The sequence below is a fragment of the Piliocolobus tephrosceles genome, chromosome 18 (genome assembly GCF_002776525.5).
Source record: "Piliocolobus tephrosceles isolate RC106 chromosome 18, ASM277652v3, whole genome shotgun sequence".
Lineage (NCBI taxonomy): Eukaryota > Metazoa > Chordata > Mammalia > Primates > Cercopithecidae > Piliocolobus > Piliocolobus tephrosceles.
In genome coordinates, this window is record NC_045451.1 from 10,629,162 (window position 1) to 10,653,781 (window position 24,620).

General features: G+C 33.5%; 1 protein-coding gene across 1 annotated transcript in view; it reads right to left on the bottom strand.

Moving 5' to 3' along the window:
* CCDC102B (coiled-coil domain containing 102B) overlaps positions 1 to 24,620 on the bottom strand; it is a 300,271-nt gene that overhangs the window by 118,800 nt on the left and 156,851 nt on the right. Inside the window, exon 7 of the mRNA XM_026455191.1 lies at positions 24,349 to 24,465. Coding sequence (XP_026310976.1) covers positions 24,349 to 24,465 — 117 coding nt within the window. The remainder of the gene's footprint in view (positions 1 to 24,348; positions 24,466 to 24,620) is intronic.

A 24,620-nucleotide genomic window follows, 5' to 3' on the forward strand; every position in this document is an offset into this window, starting at 1 on the left:
ATCTATCTATCTATCTATCTATCTATCTATCTATCTATCTATCTATCCATCCATCCATCCATCCATCCATCCATCCATCCATCCATCCATCCATCTATGCAACATTCGCAGTTGCCAAAAGGTAATGCAAAAGGTAATTTCATTTTGACTGGGCGCGGTGGCTCACGCCTGTGATCCCAGTACTTTGGGAGGCCGAGGCGGGCAGATCACGAGGTCAGAAGATCGAGACCATCCTGGCTAACACAGTGAAACTTCGTCTCTACTAAAAATACAACAAATTAGCCTGGCATGGTGGTGGGTGCCTGTAGTCCCAGCTACTCGGGAGGCTGAGGCAGGAGAATGGCAGGAACCTGGGAGCTGGAGCTTGCAGTGAGCTGAGATCGCGCCCAGCCTGGGCGACAGAGCAAGACTCCGTCTCAAAAAAAAATAAACGAAGAAAGAAAAGTAATTTAATTTTATATTGAAATACATATATGTGCTTTATAATTTTGTATTTTAAAATTTTACATTAAAATATTTTCAATGTAAAATTATATAAAATTGAAACAATACCACAAATAAATAAAATCATATTGGGACACAGCCGTGCTTCACACTTTGCCTATAACTGCCTTCATACACAAAGGCTAAGTTAAACTGTTGAGAGAGAGACCATATAGGTAGTAAAGCCCTAAATAGTTATTTTGTGGTCCTTTACACTAAAGTTTTGTCTACCTCTGCCCTCTTCCCATGGTTCTCAACCAAGGCTGCATGGTATATCAACATGAGGAGATTTTTATAACCATCAATGACCAGCAGCCTACTTTAGAAAGTCTGATTTAAGATAATTTTAATATCTCCTTTGGTTTTTATTATTTTAGTGTTTTTATGTTTTAAAGAGGCAATATCAAATGTATTTATTTTCTGCAGTTTTATTACATCTAAGTGCTCATTATGATGCGGTACAATTATATTCATCTGCTATAATTTTTTTTTCGTGGACATTGTAAGTAGAAGTGAATAGTAGCTTTTTTTGCTGGAAATTATAGTCCTGAGCTATGCATTCTAATCTGACTTCACGATTTATTCTCTGGATAAGCTTAGTCAGGTAACTTCATCTACCCCAATGTGGACAATTTATCTAATCTGATGAGGTTTGTGAGAAGTGAAATTAATCAAAGTAATTAGAAAGCACTTTGTCTAGCAATGTAATACTTAAAGGAGAAACACTGTGGTAATATAAATTTTTTTAAAAAATGTATATTTCTCTCATATATTTGGGTATATGGACATCAATTTAATTTATTGCATATATCTATACAGCGGAGTAACTCTTTACGGTAGAAAATCTATTAGAATCTCATCCTGGTTCCACCACTTACTCATCGTCTAATTCTGGACAAGACATTTATTGTCTTATTAAGTTTTCTCACTAGCAAAATTAGTATGGTACCATACATATAATACCATAAATACAATAACACAAATACCATATTTATGGTATTGTGTGGACAGAAGAGGATCAACTACTCAAAATTCCTTGCAAACTATTTAGGATGATTAAAGTATGAGGCATTTTAAAAATATCTCAAAAGGATAAACATTCTAAATTACTTGTTTTTACATTGTTAATTATAATGGCTTGATTGCAGCATAGTTTATAATTATCATACTGTTATAAAATCTGTTGCTATGACATGTTGAATTCTAAAAACCCATCAACTTAGTCAACATTTAGAAAAATGTTACATTTCAATAATATCCTTTATAATATCATAATAAATTATGATATAAAAGCCTAAAAACTGCTTTTTCATATATATATAATTGCACCATTATTGTAGAAAATGTTCTGTTACCAAATCTAAGAGATGCTCTGGCTTCTAAAATGTAGGAAACCAAAATTACATTCTTGGCACATTTACCTATTATGTATAATAAACTAAGGGTCAAATTTTAGATGATGTAGTTTGACATTTGGGATGCTTGTTTGGGAATATGAGGTGAAAATATTATATCACAATTTAATTTTGTACATTACATTACTTTCATTGTTAAGATTAATACTTAAAGTTTCTATTGTTGCCTCACTTGTCAGAATAAAAATAATAAAGTTGCCACAAAAAGGCAGCAACTTAGTGATGAAAAATTAATATAAGGAGAGCAAATGTATTTTTGGGCAAGGACAGATATGCTGTGTCAAGTCTTTGTAAACTTGTGGGATTCTTTTAAATGTTAAAATTAAATCAATTGATTTAACAATAAATAACAGATAACAAGTAGAACCAAGGTTTTAAATAAGTAATACGTGGTCTGAATGAACAAATTTTAACTCTTAAGATTTTTTTAAAGTAATGATTTTAGCAGCAGCAACAACAAAGCTTAAATAATGCCTTCTGATGTTTTACTATTTACAGATTTATCAAAACATACAAATTATTTGATAAATATGTGTATAACATATACTAAAAAGTAAAAATCTTATAAAAATTATTAGCAGTTTTAGTTTTTATTTTGTAAAACTGTTTCTTATCACATCATTCTTTTCCAAGAATCATATGAAAATCCACTAATTTAAAAAGCATTTAATTGCATGTACCTTAAAATGATAAATAAAAAATCAAGTAATATTTTAAGCTCTCAGAGTTTATCATAAAAAATTACAATAATTTTATCAAATGGAAATAGAATTCCATTGCTTTGCTTCTGATGATGAAGAGAAACTCCTAAAATATTTTAATTCTAACCCAACTGTGAATTTTAACCATTAGTGTGTTCTAGCATTAAATGAATTTCAGATAATGCAGAAATTACTGAAACATGTTTTCTGAAAATTTTAACGTAAAAGTACATACTTTGTAGAGTAAGTACTAAAATATTTGTTCACTTAATGACATCAATTTCTTATTAAACATTGAGAAAAAGTACATAAATATCCAACACTACATTTACTGAATGAATATTTATTGAGCATATTTATGTATCAAGAAACAAAGAGAAACTGAATATATGACATTAAAAATAAAAATAGAATATGAGTAAAATTGGGCATCTTTTTACAAAGGAAAAAAAATGAGTATCACAGAACGGCCTGCAATAAATCAGGTAAAAGGAGAAGGTTGTTCGAGGAAATGATATTTAAGCTGCAACTTGAAGTTTAACAAGGCAGAAAAGCACAGCCAAGCCCAGAGTATACCAAGCACAGGAAGCAGGAAATATGTTTGAACACTGCAAGACCAAGAGGAGTCTATCCAGTTATGGAAAGCTAGGATTTGGGGAGGACATGGTATAAAAGGTAATTGGGCAAACACCGACTGGTTCTGAAAAATAACTATGAATATCACAATCACTTGAGTTGCTTGTAAAAACTGTAGTATTGTGATTATTCCTAAGGATAAAATGTTGGATCATTTTCTAAACATAGCTATTTACTCATTCTTCAACTGTCATTGCTTGATATTGTTGAAAATATACCTAAAATTGTAATCATTAACAACAACTGGAATGCAAGCTTTATGAAACCAGGACTGTGTCATTTTGCTCATAAACCCAGCACCAGACACACACTGTATGTGTGCTCCATAAAAAACTGTTAAGTGAGAGAGAAAGCAGATAATGATAGTCTCCAGGAAAAATCCTTTCTGTATTTCAATGACAATAATTAGACACAAAGCAAAATTAAGACAGCATTCTAGGAAAATCCAGTTACTTGACTTACCATGACCTAACATGAAAAGGATTTCTCAGTACATTGACTCTGAGCTCTTACTGCTATTGTCAGAGCTGCTTTACATTTTATAGTAGTGAACACAGTGAGGCAGAGATGATTTTTAATAAAATAACCAACAGATCAGTCCCAATTCTCCTTTTAGACTGATTGCCTCAACTTTTGTTCTTTAAAACATAAGAAAACTTTTCCTACAACCTAATGTTGTGAGGGAGAAATGAAATCATTTAGGGAAAATATTTATTAACTTCCAAATTCAAGTCAAAAATGTCTAAAGTCATAAGTTTATTCTCTAAAGAAGAAAACATCAACAGCCACATCAAATACAAAATAGTGTATTAACTTTTTCCTTAAGTTTTATCAAGATGACAATCACTTTTTAAATGGCCCTAATAACTGAGAAAACTCCCAAAAGAATGCACTATGTGCCACCTGGCAGGCCAGCGAAGAGTCACCTAAAACCAATGTGGATGTTCCAGTAATCGATTTGCAAATATTCCGAACTTTGATTTCAGACAAGTTAGCCATAAACCTGATTATATATACTGTGATTGTGGAGGAAAGAAGGAAATGACAGAAAGCATTTCTGTTTCCCAGCAGTAAGAAATTATCACCCTTTATTGAGGCCCTAAGGTATCCTGGGTAAACAGTCATATAGATGATTTCGTATTCTTACAATGATTCCACAAATCATTTGGCTGTGCTACGCATGAGGGAGCTGGGGTTCCAAGAGTAGAAGACATTTTCCAGTTGGGCAAGGAGTCCAAGCCATGGTTCACCTAAAGATCCTCTCTAGTTCTATTTCTGAGCTCAGACACCAGTAAACAGGACCACATATCCACTTGCAATAGCAACTACCAGATTCTGAATCCTATATTGCATTATAGCAAAGGTTTCATTTATGATTTTGCTTCGGTTTTATATCTTTTAGGTTTTTTTTTTTTCCTCTTTGTTCTGTCTCTGTCTAAGGCAAATTAATTCACAAGAGAGGCAATTTCTGTAGAATCACATTTAAAAGTCTGGCAACTCCATTTTAAATGAGTCCATATTATCAATATCACCCCTTGTATCCTTTACCAGTCTTCCTCTATGTCTTAGAATCACAAATAAGAATTGGAGGAACCCCTTCCTAAATGAAAGTCTACTTCCAATCTGTCCATAGTTAAACATAGCCTAGGGATAGCTCAGTCGCTTTTTGACCAAGAGTCAACAGTACAATAAATGATTTTAGTGATATGTAATGTCATACATATTTTAGTTGCTTTCTTTTTATTTAAAATACTTGGAGAATTTCTAAAAGTAAAAATTGCCTCACTAGTTTGAAACAAAATGTGTGCCAAAGTTAAATATAAAAGAAGAGAGTGGCCAAAATGCTATTTCAGATTAAACATGAATCAAAAGCAATGTAAGCATTTTTTAATGCATCTATTTCTAAATAAGTCAGTACATAGTAGAATGACAAGTGAAAATACATTTGTAAATACTTTGATTATGTTCTGGTAGAGAAAACTTACAAACCTCACAAGTAAAATCTCTTAAGGGGATGCTTTGGGCCCTGGATTTCACAACAACCATGCATTGCCTCAAAAGTTCTTAATGATCTTATAGAATTAATACTTTCCCCATCTCAATTAGAAGTAATAATCATCTATACATAACTTAGGAACTATGAAAACTAAACATAAAAATAAACATGTTACTGTTATTCCTGCAAAATGAGAAATGTTTCATGAAAGTATTCAAGCCCAACTAGAGAAAAGCCTTGATTTAAAACCAAAACAGGAAAAAGATGCCCTTCTTTCACTCCCATGCCAAACACTGATATGCTACCACAGATTTCTTATAAAATCAAGGAAGTGGGAAACTTTACAGGATGAGTACTTACCAAATTTGAGAAGTGAAACACAATAAAGCTGGTAAAATGTAGATCTTGTTCCAGAGATAATAGGAACAAGGGGTTTATATAAAGCATCTATAATGGGACTTAATTTTACCAGGCACAAACTACACTCTCAAGCGTGCTCTATTATTAGGAAGAAATATGCAAACACACAATACTTAACAAGATCTGCATTAGAAAAATGAATGTATTATAAGGGAATTGTAATTAAACATGGGAGGTAAGTGCTCTATTTGCAAAATCTCTCCTAGAAGTAATTTTTAAAAGTAGACAAATTATCTTGGCACCAAAGTTGCCAAACAGGTATTCTCAAGGATTTCAATTGGTCTCAGTATCCGAGAAACATGAAACCTGCTGACACTGCCTAAAACAAGCTTTTCTGCTCAACCGAGAATATGCTTTGTGTTAATCCATATATTTGTTTTCTCTAAAGAATTAACAAGCATTATTTGTAGACACTCTGATGGTTCAGAAAAAAAGCAAGTTAGTTTCAATTATTAGCACTGAGTTGTAAAGAAGAAAAAAGTTTATATATATTTTAAAGGAGGAAAATATTGGGATAAGAGATGGTAAAATGAATCAGAACTGGAGAATGATGCACAAAGAAAGAATAAAATTGTGACAGAGTATTAATGAGCACCCCTTTTAAATCATCATCTTTTATTCCATATCTGTGCTAAGAATGATTTAGCATAACCATTTTGTGTTTTATATATGTTGCTGTTCTAATATCTGGGTTTTTAGGGGGAAGTTGAATTTGCCAAAACTGATACATTGATGAACTCTTTGAAAAAAAAAAAATGAAGACTAACAATTAGCTTTTTTGTAATTAAAACAGAACTACATATGCATTGACATTAAAATTTGATCAACTAAACAAAAGGATTACTCTTATAACTGGGTAAGCTAATTCTTTTTTTATTCATCTTTAAAGTCAGCAGTTTTTATTGGCTTCTCTATTCATCACTGAGTTATAATGACAACTGTGGTGATAGATCAACCGCCCATAAGTATGTAACTTTGATTCTGGGCTGATATTATTTATTCAGTTTATCTATCATCGGACAAATACTAGTGTTTATTATATATAGATACAGATATCTAGATATACATATTTTTGCTGGTGTATCCACACAAAATTGATCTTATATCCAGCAATATCTCTAAACTCTCAGAAAATATATCTTGTAGATTATTTTGTGTTTTGTAAATAGATAATTGTATCATTTTTGATCATTGTAATTTTGTATCTTTCCAACACTTATAATTCCACTTTTGTGGAAGTGGCTGGGACCTGAAGTAAAATATTAAACTGATAGCACGCTTCCAATCATTATTAAGTAAAACATTTGCTCTAAAATGTTGCTACTTGATACCAGATTTTAACAGTCCACTTTCATTGCTACTGTGTTAAAATGTCTTTCCCTATAAGCATAAATTTAGTTTTGGCAAATGCTTTTTAAATAACATTTGAGATAACCATGCCATTGATTTTTGCTTTTAGTCTGTTTAATGTGATGATTTGCATAATAGATGTTCTAATGCTATAATATGTCTTCCACTACTGTGACAAAGCAATTTTTAATTACTAAATTTAAATTAATATTACTTGCACTTGATGAATGTGTTTGCTACTAAATTTATCTGTGAAATTAACTGTAATTTTCCTTTCTTCTATTATCTTTCTTCGGATGCAGTAGTAAAATTAAATTAACACATTGGAAAAAGTTGGAAAGTTTTTCTGCTTTTCTCTTCTCTGGAAGATGTCCTTAAAAATTGGAATCATATATCCTAAATAGTACAGTTTGTGCATAAACTTTTCTGATACTGGAGTTTCATTGCAAGAAGAGTTTTCATTTATTATATTTTAATTTAATTACTTGCTGTTATAATCCATTCAGCCTTTCTATTTCTAAAGTGTCATGTTGGGTAAGCTATATTTTTCTGGTCAATAATTTGTTTCATGTAAGGTTTCATTTTTATTAGCAGTGTCTCTTCATGGTGTTTCCTTATATTTGTAAACCTCTGCCTTATCAAAAACTATGTCTACTTTTTATTACTAGTAACTTCTAATTATAGCTTCTTGATTAATTAGTTATTTTTTCCAAAGAATTAACTTCTGGCTTTGCTATCTCTATTAAAGTTTTAAAAAATTATTTGATCAATTCCTAGTATTGTCATTCTTCTCTTCTTTCTACACTTTTCTTCTGCCACTTTTTTAAATTTTAAAGTAGAATATTAGCTTATTTGCTTTTTTGTCTTTGTTATTTTTGTTATTCTGGATACTCCAAGAAGCAATTCTACAACTCATTGTTGAAATGTAAGAAATTTATTAGGGAGAATGCCTATGAGAAAAAATGGAGAGGAAAACAAGAGAGGTGGGGAATAGTCAAACTATGATTTGTGATGCAAATCTGGCTTTGAGTGAGGGAGAAGCAGTAAAGAAGGGAGGATGTTTCGAAGCCTCTGAGACCCAGTGCAGTCTAAGCAAAGTTATGCAAGACCCTCAAGGGGTGTTTGAGTCAACATCAGTAGCCAGAGGAACATCACACCTCCCAGGAACACAGAGGTCAGTGTTAGGCTGGGAGCAGCCTGTGGAAAGCAAGATCTCATTTCCTGGTTTCAGAACGTAGCAGCTGGGTTCTGACTTAACTATACTCCCTGTAATTGAGAGAGGAGAGGCATTGTCTAACGCCACACACAGCTATTTCCTTATATACGTATTGATGTTATACCTGTTTTTAAGCTTTGCAGTATCCCTCAAGATTTCAATGTTTTTATCTTTCAGTCTTAAATTACATTAAATTTATTTATTTGCTAGACTTATTTAGATGTCTGTTTTGTAATATCCAAGTAAATTAGTTTCTTAAAGTAACTTTTTGTAGTCAATACAAAAATAGATGACTATGGCTATAAAATACTATCCTTTGAAAATTGCATAGTTTAAAACATGAACACATACTAAATCTCAATCTCTCAACCCAACCTCCAAAGATCAAAACTGAGAAAAAAATAAAATCACTGGTAGCTGCAAACCTGTCAACATAATAAAGAGGCTTAGACTTACAGAATCTTGACTGATAGGTAAGAGGTGCAATAAACGTCTGAGGGCGGCAGAGCTTGCTCTGGAGACGACAGGGGAGCAGAGTCAGATAGGGATGGTGCAGAAGAGAAAACATACACTGTGCTGGATGTCCTGTAAAGGTAGCCACATCACCGCAAGCAGGGAAATAACTGAGAACAGGTCTCAGACTTGGGGAGCCAGAACACAAGCTACTATCAGAAATGTAATAAAGGAGATTAGAAAGCCCAGGGGTAATTGTTTTCAGGTTTTTCAAGGTCATGGGCAGCACTCTAGATTGCAAGAGGTATCTTGGAAAGCAGGGGTGTCATTTAGAAACTTCCTGGAAAGGGACAGTAGGAAAGCAAGAAGTTGACATTAAGGGACTTATCAAAGAATCATAAGACAAATTTCTTTTCATCCCCCTACCCAAAAGCCTGAATTTTAAAAAAGTGTCCTTTCACTGTATCGACAAAAGAGGGCACACTACAACTAAGATATTAAGTACACAACACATAATTTTTATTATTCCACTTTCCCCCATAGAACCCACCTGTTATCACTTTTTCTTGCTATCTGAGGAAAATCCTACCCAACTGTTATGGACTGAATTGTGTTCCCCCCAATATTTGTGTTTAGAAGTCTTATCCTCAGTGTGATTGCATTTGGAATTAGGTCCTATAAATATGATAAATACTTAATAAAGGTTAAGAGGATTCATTAGGGTGGGGCCTTAATCCAATGGAACTGATGTCCTTATAAGAAAAGGAAGATGCACCAGAGATCCCTCTCTCCAAGTGAGCACAGAGGAAAGACCATGTAAGGACACAGTGTTCAGACCATACTAGACAATATTCATTATAACACCCTAAGAAAATTAATTAATGATTCTATAATGTTAAAGAGAGAAAAAGAGTCAAAGAAAAAAAGAAAGTAAGAAAAACTACTGGGAGGGACAGGAAAATGGTAGCTCAAAACTGTAAACGGATAGAATAACTTTTGCAACTACCAATTATAATAAATTTACATAAAGATCATCAGTGGGTTTCAGAATCATTAGATAAAGGGTTTCTGGAGAAAACAATACATTCAGGAATCAAAGTGTTCTACCACACACGACTTCCAATTTCAGAGTGAGTATGATATTGGAGAAAGCTAGCAGTTCACACCTTAACTAAGGGATTCTATTTAGCATGGGTAATAGCTGAACAACATGGCATTGTTTCTCTTAATACGAAGCATTAGGAAATCCATGGAGATGTTATATATTATCCTTACTAAAAATCCGTTAACCTGAGTCTAGTCTGTCAATCAGTGGTTCTCAACCACGATGATTTTGTCCTGAGGAGACATTTAGCAAAGTCTGAAGATGATTTTAGTTGTCACATCTGAAGAAGTACTACTGGCATCTGGTGGGTAGAAACCAGGAGTACTGCTAAACATCCTACAATGTACAGGGCGGCACCCCACAATATGTCAATAGTGCCAAGGGGGAGAAATCCTGCTCTAGACTTAATTCTTGTTTGTAGGAAATACAGAACATAGAAGAATAAAGGATACCATTAACAATCAATTAGACCAATACAGAATATAGCATATTATACCACTGAACCTATCTCATTGTTTAAAACACCACTTTCAGGGGAAATAATGAGAGAATCTATTCTAAACTAAAAGCAATTAGGAAGATATAACAGCAGACGCATTAACAAAACTAGACCGGAGGCTGCTTTACAATAATGACTATAAAAGACATTCTAGGAAAAAGAGAATTTATGAATTAGCTATTGATAATATCAATAATTTATTAATTTATTCAGTTTGATCATTATGATTATGTAGGTAAATGCCATTATTCTAGGGAGATGCACGTTAACATGTTTGAGACAGGCATCATGATGACTGCCCCATGTGTTGAAATAGTATACCTACAACAGACAATAACCTTAAAAGATAAAAGATAGTGCTGACTTTAACATTTATTAAAGTTAGAAATATACTTTTTTAAAGAAGATAGATAAAGAAAAACATATTGCAATAGTAGCCTATGTAGGAAATGGTATGGAAAAATATGCAGAAAATGTAAAATGAATGATTGAGCACAAAGAGAAGGGCTTTGTAGAAACCAGTGGTGATCGTGTGCCATAAACTAAAGCAGATTGCCTAAGAAAGTTGTTTGTGTGTGAGTGCTAAATAAGTAAAAAGTAAACCTATTTATTAAACATAAATATGAATGTATGCCTTGAGTGTCAAGATATCACCATCCCTCCCAGGGTCCTGCTTGCAGAATTTTATTTATACTCTGGCACAGATGGACAAGTTCTAGATAAAACATGTTTTCCCACTGTACACTATAAATATGTATTGATTTTGATGTTTCAAGCTTTTATTTACTTGGTAAGGTTAAAACTTCAGGATGCGGGAAAAAAAAATATTGTGTTAGTTGTGACATCAGCATTAAAGGTACATTTGAGTGAAGATTTACATCCGTAGCCTACATTTTCTCTTCTAGGAGTGGGAAAACATTTTGCAAGTGTGAGTTAGTTGAAAGGATCGATGACTCAAATATGTCAGTGAGCCAAAGTCCAACACGAACATTTGTCCAAATTCAAAAACAAATGTCAATGCCTATGGATCGATTACATAAGACTCTTCAGCTCACCTGACCTTTTTACAGAAAGGTTCTTAACATTTATGGTAGAGGATAGGATTTCCCAAACGATTAGATAAAGGTCAGAGTATACACTTGAGTGTCGTTTGAAATTTAGTTTTCAATAATTATGTATGATAAGAATTCAAAATCATTTGTAGTGAAAATTTTAAGTGGCTCTTGTTTAGAACCTGGCATATATCCTTTGAGCTTCCTATTACGTTTGCTTTTACCTCAATGCTCCACCTCACTGCTGCGCTCCGCATTCTCTCACCTCCACAAAGTAAAATCGATGGGAGAAGGAAGAATCTCCTTCCTTCTCTTGCCAGCAGTCCTAGTGTCAAATAAAGGAGTAAGTTAAAATGACAACTGCTCCTACTCAACCTAGATTAATGGATAGAGCATATATGAGGAACAGCCTTTGTGGGGGCCAAGATGTTTAACTATAAAAAGAGGAAATATAGAATGAGTATTGAAAAATTTAAGGACCTAGAAGCTAAAAAAGCAGTGGTCAGGATTGTGGGATCGCCTTATAAGTCATTGGTACTGAAATAAGTAAAGAAAGGCTTGAACTCTAAATGTCAAGCAAATGACTAGCTTCTGAGAGCAGATTATTAAAGGAGTATAGAACCACGTTGCTGGGGTCCATTGAAATGAGTGAATGTCAAACTAGATACGTGGAATAAACATCAGCATTATTAAGCAAGGCAGTAGAAAGTATAAGGTAAAGGATTCCTTTGACCAATTAAAATGGTTACTAAGTAGTCAGCGACAAGATTTAATGAAATCTTTTCTAGAACAAAACTTTCAATGGACTCAGAAAAAAAAGTGCATTCACTTTATTTGAAAAACAAACATTGAACACATAAAATGATTCATTATCTTCACAATATATCAAGAATATTTTTAAGCTTATAAAATAATTTGGGTTTCTACTTAAGGAAGTTCAATTGAAGATTTCTTCCATGTTAAAACTGAGTTCAACAATAGGTTCAAGATCACTTTTCTGTTGCTGTTAATATCCAAATACTTCATCTTCCAAATAAATAGGTGGCATTTACTGAAAATTTAATGGTTGTATGTAATTTATAAATCATCACCCTTATTTTAATGTGAAGGCCTATTATCTCCATACCATGGCTGAACATAATATATGGTATTATTTGTCCTATTATATATCGTTTCATTAATTACAATGTCTATTACTTTTGAGAATGTCTAGTGACATAAGCACAGTCCTAAGCTGTTCGCCTTTGTTAATTCACTTACTCTTCTTTTATTTATATTTTATATATTCTCCCAAAGTTCTGGGATTACAGGAGTGAGCCCCTGCCCCTGGACAGGTATTCCATCTTAACATTGTAAAAAATATATATATATTTACAGGTGACCAATGTGGTACACTATAATTGCATTTATTTTGCTATTATAATTTTACGTTTCCTGAAGTTATGAAGTGCCTCATAGTTTCTTGCTTAGTTTTCAATGTAGTTACTAATCTGGAACATTTCAATAGAAGTATACATTTCCTAGAAATACTGACATACCCAGAACATAATATGAGTGTCACTTCTGTTTTATTTTGAGACATCTTTTACCTGGCATCAACTTTCACCATAATCCTGGAAATACTCTTGAAGTCTTTTCTATTTAGTTCTACTTCGTAATTCATGTTTCCTATGTCATTTTGTGAACTGCAAAGAGGTTACAACAGTTGATAATTTTTGGAGATTTGATAGGTCTTCTAATGAATTATTCTAATCTATATTATTATTGTAAATTGAGTATGTGTAGAATTCTAAGATGTAAATCACTTTCTTCAGAATTTTAAACATTTACCTACATTGTTTTATAATTTCTGGAGTTGCTTGTTGAGAATTCTGATAATTTTTCTGATTTCTGATTATCTATATGTGCTCATTTATTTATCACTGCTTCCTTTCAGGCAATTTATTGTATTCCAGTGTTATGAACTTTAATGAAATGAACTTTGCTCTGTCCTTTTGGTATTATTATGCTACTTACTTGGATGGATATATTCATCTAAACATCATGACCTTCATTTGGAAGAATTTTGTTTTTCTAATTCTTTCACTTTTAAACTTCTTTTTTAAGGATCTCTTAATTTGGGGGACTAATTGCTAAATTAATGTTTAAGAAACTTCCTTTTTTATTACATCCTTGTCTTTGTGGTTTACTTTCTGGGTGACTCATTCAACTTTCAACTCCAAATTATATATTTAATTTTCATTTGTGCTATCATGTATCCATGTCCTAAGAGCAGTATTTTTGTTTTCTCCATATTATATTTTATGTAACATTCTGTTATTTTGAGGGTAATCAGTGTTTTTGCTCTTTGGATATTAGATGTAGGGCTTTTAATCTACTTCTGCTACCAGAATTATTTTTTAAAAATAAATTGCATTGTATATATTGTATGCTACATGATGTTATAATGTATATAGAGAGTGGCAAGGCTACTGTAGTTAAGCAAATTAGCATATCCATCACCTCACATAGTTACCTATTTTTTGTTCATTTATTTTGTGGCAAGAACAGTTAAAATGTATAGCTACATTCCAAACACTCTGAGATTGAAGAGAAAGTAGGAAACAGTATCTATATTTAATTTTCCAGATGTAGAAAGTTAATCCTCCTCTTTGGCTCCTCTTGAAAATGTGGCAATCCTTTTATTATGTTTGTAAAGGTAAGTAATTCTATATACGAGGTAGTGAGAAAAAACATTTAAATGAAATATGAGCCTGTAATAGTTACATTCTTGGTTTATTTAGGAGCTAAAATGAATAAATTGGTTACATGTCTACAATAACTTAATCCAATTTCTATCAAACATGATCATATATCACTCTGGATTCTAGAAATAAATCAATGGATAGTGTAGGAAATAATCCTTTTAAAGGTGGAGACTGATGTGAAGGGGAAAACATGGGGATATTTTATTAAAACTATCAGTTGTCACTGGCTTTGCTCGTTTCTTTGTCAGGTTTTGGGCTTGAAGTGAATGAGAAGTATAAGACTTCCTTAGGAGAAGGAACATGTTGCTAAAGTCATTGCAAGAAAAGAGATTGGATTCTCTGACACAGATCATCTCTCATTTTATTTCTCAAAGCTATAAGGCATTATTTCATACTGTCTGAGTGGTAACAATAATTGTCTTGTTTGTTTGTTTATTTATTTATTTATTTATTTATATTTTCATTCGTGTGGCTAAAGTGCAACATGCAAAGTCAGCTTTTGCAATGCAAATTATCATTGGCTTTTTAAGGACATTTGATTTTTAAAATCTTATTAAAATAATAGTTAAAATATTTTGAAAATATTTTTAAAAAGAATTGTTCCTATTATTATTTAGCCACATTGTATCAAAAGATGTATTACAACTCCTTTTGCTTGATTTATGTGTTTTTGCTTAGGAGTCTAGCATCGGAGAACTATATTCCCAAAAATGTACAAATAAATTTATAACAATACAATGAACAAATACATAAAATGTTTAGTTAATTTTTGGTGGGGTAAAGCAGCATCACATAGTGGTCAAGGGTGTGAGGTTTAATGAGAGAGAGAGAGAGACAGAGAGAGAATGGGAAAGATAAATTATAAGGAAGTGGCTCATGCAATTATAGAAGCTAAGTCCCAAGATTTGTAGACAGCAAGCTGGAAACTCAAGATGCTCTGATGTTTCAGTCCAAACCCAAAGGTTGGAGCAGATCACGGTTCCAGCTCAAGCAGTTAGGCATCAGTAGTTCCCTTGTTCTCAGCCTTTTTGTTCTATTTAGGTCTTCAATTGTTTGGATGAAATCTACCCACATTAGGGAAGGCAATCTGCTTTACTCAATGCATCCCGAAACATCCTCACAGACACACCCAGAATAATATTTGGACAAATGTCTGGGCAGCTTATGGCCTAGCCAAGCTGACGCATAAAATTAACCATCACATTGTCTTATAAAATTGATGTGTTGATTAAATGAAATCTGATGTTTTAAGTCCTTACAAGGCTCATGAGACCTACAAAGTATTCATAAACATTAGCTCTAAATATCTAGTGATACTCAATCTGAACAGAGTATTTTAATAGATCTTTATGCATCTTTCATTAATTTTCAGTATTTAAGACAAGGATACACATATTAAATAGTTTTGCTTCTTTGAAGGGAAAGCTTCTTGGTCTAATTCTTTTTCCTTTCATCCCTGCTCACCTCCAAATGACATCTTCCACTCACTGGTTAATAAAATAATTGCAAAGCATAATTGTTTTGATTTATCACTGGTCTGAGTTATTTCTTAAGTAAAGCAATTATTATCTTGGTGATTTCTAGAAAACCTAAAATCAGAGACTCAAATATGAACAGAAGATAATTTTTCTATTTTTCAGGGCAGTTGAATCATTGCTAACTACACAGAAAGAAATGCCTCAACCTATAAAACCCAATTCCAGAACAGTTGTTTTGAACTTGGACAGATCAATACTGAAAATAAAAACCAATATGGTACATCACTGTTAGAAATAATTGCTCCAATAACTACTTGTGACTACTAGGATTAAAAAGTACATCAAGCAATGTTTTACTAATGCATAAATTCATGGAAGCTATTTAATTAACAACATTTTCTACAGCTTAAATATTCAAATGCAGGAGAATTTCTAATAGTATTTGAGAGAAACAATTTACTCCATTAAAGAAGTAACTCAATTCAACAAAAGGTTTAGAGGACAGTGAATTTCTCCAATTCACCCCAAAAGTAGAGTTGTTATATCAAAATGGGGCTTATCTTCATGACTTAGTTGCCCAGTCACTAGTTTTCCTGATAGTTCTGTCCTTCAAATAATTACACTTGCCAGTCTATACTTGTGATTGTCTTAGTCCATTCAGGCTACAAAATATCATAACCTGGGTAGCTTATAAACAGTAGAAATTTATTTCTCACAGTCTGGAGCCTGGAATCCAAGATTAAGTTGCCAGTAGATTTTGTATCTGGTGAGGACCTGCTTTCTGGTTCATAGACAGCGCCTCCTCCCTATGTATCACATGGTACAGGCGTGAGCTAGCTCTCTGGGGTCTCTTTCATCAGGGCATTAATTCTAATTGTCCTCACAACCTAATCAACTCCCACCTCCTAATACCATCACCTTGGAAGTCAGGATGTCAGTATATAAATTTGAGAAACACACACGCATTCAAACCATACTAGTGACCAACGTGTTTTGAGTACATCAAATGTAGTCAAATCCAGGCCGGGCGTGGTGGCTCGTGCCTGTAATCCCAGCACTTTTGGAGGCCGAGACAAGTGGATCACTTGTCTTAGGAGTTCAGGACCAGCCTGGCCAACATGGTGAGACCCCCGTCTCTATTAAAAAAAAAAAAATGCAAAAATTAATCAGGCCTAGTGGTGTGCACCTGTTGTCCCAGCTACTTGGGAGACTGAGGTGAGAGAATTGCCTGAGCCCAGGAGGCAGAGGTTGCAGTGAGCCCAGATTGTGCCACTGCACTCCAGCTTAGGCGACAGAGTGAGATCCCATCTCAAAACAAACAAACAAAAACGGAGTCAAATATAGAACAAAACATATTCCAAATGAATATAGACAGCTTTGCCCTTCCTCCAAACTTATTTTACTTTTTCTTTTGACCTACTAGAAAGTTAAAATAGAAAGTTTTCTTTTTTGATATGTACTTTGTCCTTATCTTGCCCTCATTCATTCAGCTAATGGCCATTGGTTGAGCGATTGTGAGCCACGCACTATTGCAGAATGAAGCTAAGAACTCCACCACCTAAACTGTCAGGCCCTTTCCTTCCCTTTTTATGCCATACTCATATTAACCAGGGATTTCAGCAGAAGAGAAATGTAATTGTTTGTGTGATTTAAGGCATATGTTTTCAGAAGGTGTCAGTTCATAGGAAAACATGTTTTCTAAGAAAAGCATTTGATGATAATGATGGAAAGGTTCTAAGTCAATGACCTCTCGTGCAAAACAGAAAATTTCTCTGTACTGGAAATCAGAATCCTTGTTAAACACAACCATAAGAGTGTTAGTAAAGCAGTTTTGGATTGGAAGCATTTGAGAGTAATAATTGGTATGATGACATAAAAGAAATTAGCATATTAGTGTAGATTTGCTAAGTTGACTTGTGACCTCATGGGAAACAGTAAACAGGGTCTTAGAAGAACTGCACAGAACTTACAGGAAAAGTTCAAATGTATGTGTTTGTGTCCTAAGGAAGATAAGAGCTGGAGGGCATCATATTAAAGATCTCAAGTAGCTTGAAGGTGTCGAACACTAGATGTGTTGAGATTGGCACTAAAATGTGCACAGTTTCTAAAGAAGGGAGGTGGGCTATTCCTAAGACAAGCTAATATTTACAGTTGTAATCGATACAGTCCCTTCTTTTCCCACTCACATCACAATCATCATTGAGCTCTTCTCTATGTAATAGAAGACAGCAAGAAACTTGAGGGTGGCAAAAATCTCAGATTGTAATTCAATCATCAACCCAAGGTAGCTCGAAATCTTTTCAGAAGACGTAGCTACCAAGAAAAGCTACTACTGATGTGCTATCAAAGATTATTTTCAGTATTTTATTTTGAACTATATAGTTTAAATGTTTTGAAAGAAATACCTGTTACTCAAGGCACCTAATATTTCCTGAATAAATGATAACAGGCTTTCACTGGTTATTCAACTTTCTATTTATCAGATTTCTATAAATGCAGAATAAGTAACAGTTTTATTCTTGAAAAAATTGAATATTTAGACTTGTATTTATCTAAATGACCAGAAAGTATATTTAACTGTGACAGCTTGATTCTGTTTTCCCAGACTGTTATTTTTCTCCAATGGTTTATTCATATCAAGTCTTATTTTATATATTCTGGTTCCTGAGTTTTGTCAATATAAACCCAGAATGTTTAAATCTATATCACTAACAGACTTCTGAATTAACCTGCTTGCATTCCTCAATATCCTGCTCCAAAATCATATAACCATTCCTAATATATTCATCATATTCTCAGTAATTGAAATCTCTTTGCTAGAACATGTAAAGTCAATAAGAGGAATGGAGATACAGGAGATTTAAATCAATTCAGATCAACACTTAACTGTGGCAATCTCTAAAAATTAAATTACGATGACACCGGAGTTCTAATTATACAATAACCTTCATGTCAAAGATAAGGCTATTTAACTATGTCAGTAAATAAAATATCTGGTATTTCATCTAAAATTTCTGACTAGGTCAATCCCCCTAGCCTCATTCACATTTGCTGTATAGCTCCCACTGTATAGTGTATAGTGTTGACAACTTACACTAAAAGGTATGATCTCTGATGAATATTGTACCCCTCGCTGAAGGCTGTTCTCTGAAGGCAAGTCCATTTCACATCCCACACCACTGAGTTACCAGAACACAGTATAGCAGATACCGTACAATATTTGCAGAACTAAAGACTAAATTTATAATTTAAGAAAACAAACCAAAACATTTTTCTTCCCTCTGCATTTTCCTTCACTCTACCTTAAAAACATTAGTGGTGAATTGCTCCCAGTCAGAACATACTGCTCTTCCAGTGATCAAAATACCCCCAAAATCAACACACTTTCTGATATCTACACTAATGTAAGAAGAAAAGAAGAAGTGTTTCCTTCTCTGTCAATATTCCCATGTACCACCCTTTCCTACAATATTTTCTCTAAACTCTGCATTGTCTTCCCTTCTTACATGCTACTGCCCTTTTCAGATATTGTTCTTACCTTCTTTTTTTTTGTTTGTTTTGTGTTTTTTGTCTTGCTCTGTCACCCAGGCTGGAGTACACTGGCATGATCTTAGCTCATTGCAACTTCCGCCTCCCAAGTTCAAGCGATGCTCCTGCCTCAGCCTCCTGAGTAGCTGGGATTACAGGGCCCCCTCAACATGCCTAGATAATTTTCATATTTTTATTAGAGACAGGGTTTCACCATGTTAGCCAGGCTGGTGTCGAACTCCTGAGCTCAGGGAATCCACCCATTTTGCCCTCCCAAAATGCTGCCATTACAGGTGTGAGCCACCATGCCCAGCCTTGTTCTTACCTTTCTACCTGGCTCTGCACTTTGCCTGGCTAACTGCTCTTCACCTTACCCATCTCATTCACTATATCTCCTCTTTATCCCCACACAAATCACTGTGCTTCACCTATAAGGCTATATAATATATTGCATTTAATTGACTTGCTTTGTTTGTGTCCATGGCCATCAATACATCACTTTGTAGAACCTTTAGTGCTTAACATGGGAGATTGTTGATTAATATTTGTGGAGTAAATAATTGGGTTGTATAATGAATGAGCATATGAACTTATTTTTGTTGTTATTTGGTTTCGTTTTTTACTTCACTATTACTGCATTTTATCTATTCAGACAGAATCTAATTGACTTTCACATGGAGAAAGAACCTTTCTAAGCCCCCATAGATAATACAATCTTCCTGGGTATGAAAAAAATTGTGTAACAAAATACTTATGTTTTATCTTGCATAAGCAAAATAAATAGGGTTGCTTATATAATCACTACTTAAATTTCAAAAAACAATTAGGATGTTTGAATTAAATTTTCATTTTTGGCTAACTGTTGATTCATAGGCAATTGAAAGAAAAAATAAATTCCATGTGCCTTTTACCCTGATCCCTCCAATGGTAAAAGCCATATGAAATTTATCTTTGGGACCCAAGAGACCTGGATCTAAGTTCTTATGCTAGTATTGATTGAGTGCCTACTATTGTGTACAATTTTTAGTACTTTACAGTTATGAATGAATGAATCCTTTAGATAGGCTGTTAAACAGCAGTACATTAGTACAATACCAAAGTCAGACATTGACAATTATGCAAAGAATTTGGCACAGTCAAATGCAGAATGCTTCCATCACCACAAGGATGCATCATGTGGCTGTTTTTTAGCCGCAGCACACACTCCCTTCACTCCTGTATTCCTGAAAACCATTAATAGGTTCTCCACTTCTAAATGCTGAATATATATACACGATTATATATATAATCATATATACAAATAAATCACATATATAAATAAATCATACATATATATTTATAATCATGGACTATGTAGTCTTGAGGGATATTTTTCACTCACAATACTTCAAGAGATTCACCCAGATGGTTGCATGTATCAAGAGTTCATTCTGTTTTGTTGCTGAGAGGTAGTTCAAGGTATGGATGTAATTGCTTGTTTAATTATTCACCCCATGAAGATCACCCATGTTGTTTCTAAGTTTTGGCATTTACATATAAAATACTCAAGATTTACCTATAAGTTTTGTGTGAATATAAACTTCTATTTTTATGAAGTAAATCCCTAGGAGTCCAATTGCTTGATCATACGGTAGCTGCAATTTTGAAGACCGTCAAACTATTTTCCAATGTGATTGTATCATTTTACATTCCCTCTAGCAATAGGTGAGTAATTCAATAGCTGTGCTATTACTACCATTTAGTATTGTCACTATTTTGATTTTAGCCATTCTGATAGGTGTATAGTTTTGTCTCATCGTGGTTTTAATTTCCATTCTCCTGATGACTAATATGTTGAACACCTTTTCATATGCTTATTTGCCAAAGATAATTTATCTTAGTTTTCCTCATTAGAGAATGATCTGAGGGATATTTTCACTGGATATAGTATTTTGAGTTGACAGCTCTTTTAGAACCTAAATAATTGTATGTCACTTCTTTCTGGCTTCCAGAGTTTCTGATGTGATAAGCCCTGTTATTTGGATTTTTTCCCCTGTGTATATACTGTAATTTACCTTTTAGGTGCTGTTAAGGTTATTTTTTCTTATTTTCCATAAGTTTGACTATGATGTGTCTTAATATCAACCTTTTCGGGTTTATGCTGTCTGGGATTCACTAAAATTCTTGACTCTAGGTTTGATTCTTTCATTTGAAAGTTGCGAAATTTTCATCTATTTTTTAGCACTGTCAGTCCTACACTATTTTTCCTCTCACACTGGCCTCAAATTACATGAATGTAATTTTTTTTTATCACCCCACAGGTCTCTGAGACTTTACTTTTAAAATCCAGCCTATTTTCTTTATCTCATTCAGAAAGGATAATTTCCATTCATTTATCTTCAAGTTCACTGACTCTTTCCTCTATCTTCTGCATTCAGAAGTTGTTTTTTAAAATTCAGTTCATTTTTCAGTTTTAACTTTTCCATTTGTTCCTTCTTTGCATTTTTTTTTATTTGCTGAGACCTTCTATTTCTTTACTGAAAATTCCTATTTTTTATTTGTTTCATACATATGCACAATTGCTCACTGAAGTATTTTGATGATGCCCTCTCTAAAATCCTTCCCAAATAATTAACACATCTATATCATTTCAGTGTTGGCATCTATCAATTGTTTTCTTTCATTCACTTCAAACTATTGTGGTTCTAGGTATGATGAGTAATATCCAATTGTATCCTGGATACTTTGTGAAATATGTCATGAGATTTGGATTTTATCTAACATTGTGTTTTGGGTGGGTTCTTATGAAACCACTATTGAGAGTGAAAGGATAGCATTGTCTTGTTACTTCCAGATGTATGTAGAAGTCCAGGTTCTACAGCTGGCCTCAGCTAACAGGCATGGGGTGGGGCCACAGTTTTTTGTGATTTGGGCTGGATTCAAGCATTATTGTCCTAAAAGTTTTCATCTTGCTACATTGACTCTTCCTTAGTACTTTGGCTAGAGCAAGCAGACTTAGGTTGTGTTTCATTTTAGGTATTTTTGTGTGTTTATCTGTACCTGTTGGTGTTTCCAGATTTCTGGCTTCTTCAGTTCTAATTTTGGAATGTATGTGACAAAAACCCAGAAAACTCAACAGCATGCCATTTCTCAATTCTCAGGTCCCCTGGGCAATATACCTCTTCTCTCCAACATGGAGTCTTTTTCAATATTTGCTTTACACATAATATTCAGAGATTTTAGTCTTACTTAGTGAGAATGTAAATTGATACAATTTTTCTAATAGAACACTTGGAAATGTGTAAAAAAGATTTAAAAAATAAATATCCCAGTGACCAAGCCACACTATTTTCTAGGAATATATCATAAGCCATTTTTAAATGTCCAGTGATTTATATACATATGCATACTCACTGTAGTGCTGATTATATATCTAAAAATAATAAACTAATTTTTAAAATAAGTTATTAAATTTAATGAAATTATAGTACTTTTATGTAAACATAAGTAGTTGTGACACATTTATGTAAACAAGTTGCAATAAAGCATATTTCTATGCAATATTTGTTTAGCATCTGCATGATACTAACATGATAGATATATGTTATTATGCATTTGTCAAAAGCCATAGAATGTACAACACAGAGTGAACCTTAATGTAAACTATGAACTGTGGTTGATAATGTCTCAGCTCGTTTATCAGTTATAACAAACATGCAACACTGATGAAGGATGTTGGTTGTGGAGGAGTCTCTGGGGGAAAGGGGAAGTATGTGCAAACTGCACTTTCTGCTCAATTTTGCTGTGAACCTAAAACTTGTCTTTAAAAAAGTGTATACATAATGTTCTTGGCTTCTGAGGAGAGTTATAATAAATATCTAGATGTTCCTTCCTCCTTTTTTGCCGTTAACTATTAAATAAGCTTTTATACAACTTGTTGTACAATGTTTAATGAAAGATGCTTCTCAGAGCTGAGGGTCAAGAAAAAGAGGTATCTATCCTGATAGTTCAATTCCTCTTAGAAAACAAAAGTAATGAAAGCCACCAATTTTTCTCTTTGACTTAGGAAGATTTGTATTCAACAGTTCAGCCTTTCTCATAATGGACCTCTTGATACATGCCGTCTCACCCCAACACCACTTTTAGGACTCATAGAAGAGCTGTCACAGGATGGCATTGATGTGATGAGGAGGAACACAGGGAGGATATAATTCTCCTAAGCAGCTTAGCTGTAAGTTTCAATACTAGAGCACTCTGTCTCAGAAAACTGTTTCCTTGCAGTACATACATTTTCCAAAATCCTGTTTCATGACTATTATTAATATTATTATTACTATTATTTTAATCTGGAGACTGACACACAGAGATGCTTACAGCATTGACCAGAATAAAGTAATCAGGAGGTGATGGACCCATTTCTAGCTCCAAAATCTGTGTATTTCCCATTGCACTATATTCATCTGATGTAAATATACTCTGGTGTCAGTTCAGAATTTGAAGAGTTATATAAGGAAGAAAACCTAATACAAATCAGTTTTCTACCAGCCTACGGTTGCATTAAATTCATTTCAGTCTGTAAATTGCTCTTACACATTTGTTTCCAAGCTATTTTCCCAGAATTATCTGTTCCAAGACAAATAATTTGTGATTTTTCCATTTTTAATGCCTTCATGCTATTTTCTATGAAGTACAAATAATTCAATCCCTTCTCCTTTCTATAAGGACAATGATTCTGTTTTTACCTACAGAACAGCAAAAAACACTCAGAGTTTACCCATTTGTGAAAATTCATTTATTGTTGGTGGTGGCAGGAGTGGAAAAATAAATGTTTCTTAGGTAGTGTACCTAAGAAATGAATTAACTATAACAAAAGTGAATTTATTTTATCTCTCACCGTTGTTAGCTGCCAATAGCAAAGTTAATTCCACCAGAAATTGCGTGACGTATATCTTGTATGTCATTGGTTCTAAAAGTAAATGAACATACACGATCCAGCAGCTGGTTGAACTTTTAAATAATATCTATGCACAGTAAGACTTGTATTGGCTACAAGATAGTTTTATAGTTAAACATTTCATCTTTAAATAATATTCAAATAACTCAGATCTCGTTATGGGCCAATGTCATTCCACAGCCTTTTAAATCACATATAAGCTAATTACATAAGCAGCAGCATTCACTTTCATAAAGTAACCAAAGGCACATCCATTACCCTACTTAAAATAGTATGGCATTTAACAACAGTCAGTTATGTTTTAATGTATATGGCACTCTTTACCCAATGTCTTACCTCTGCTCTTAACTCACAAATCACTCTGTCTTTGCTGTTTTGAGATTTAGATTCTTCCTTTACATTGCCTGACAGTTCTTCCATTTCATCATTATGTTGACCAAGACGAATGTCAAGCTGAAAAAGAAAGTTGAAATTATAATCACAGGATGCTATAAAGGGTGGTTACAGGATAATCCACATTAGTCTTTCATTTAGCTTTAGTGTTGTTTTGCTTTTTTCCTATGTGGATTCTGGCAGGCTTGCTGCTGTTGATGTAATGACTGTAGTTG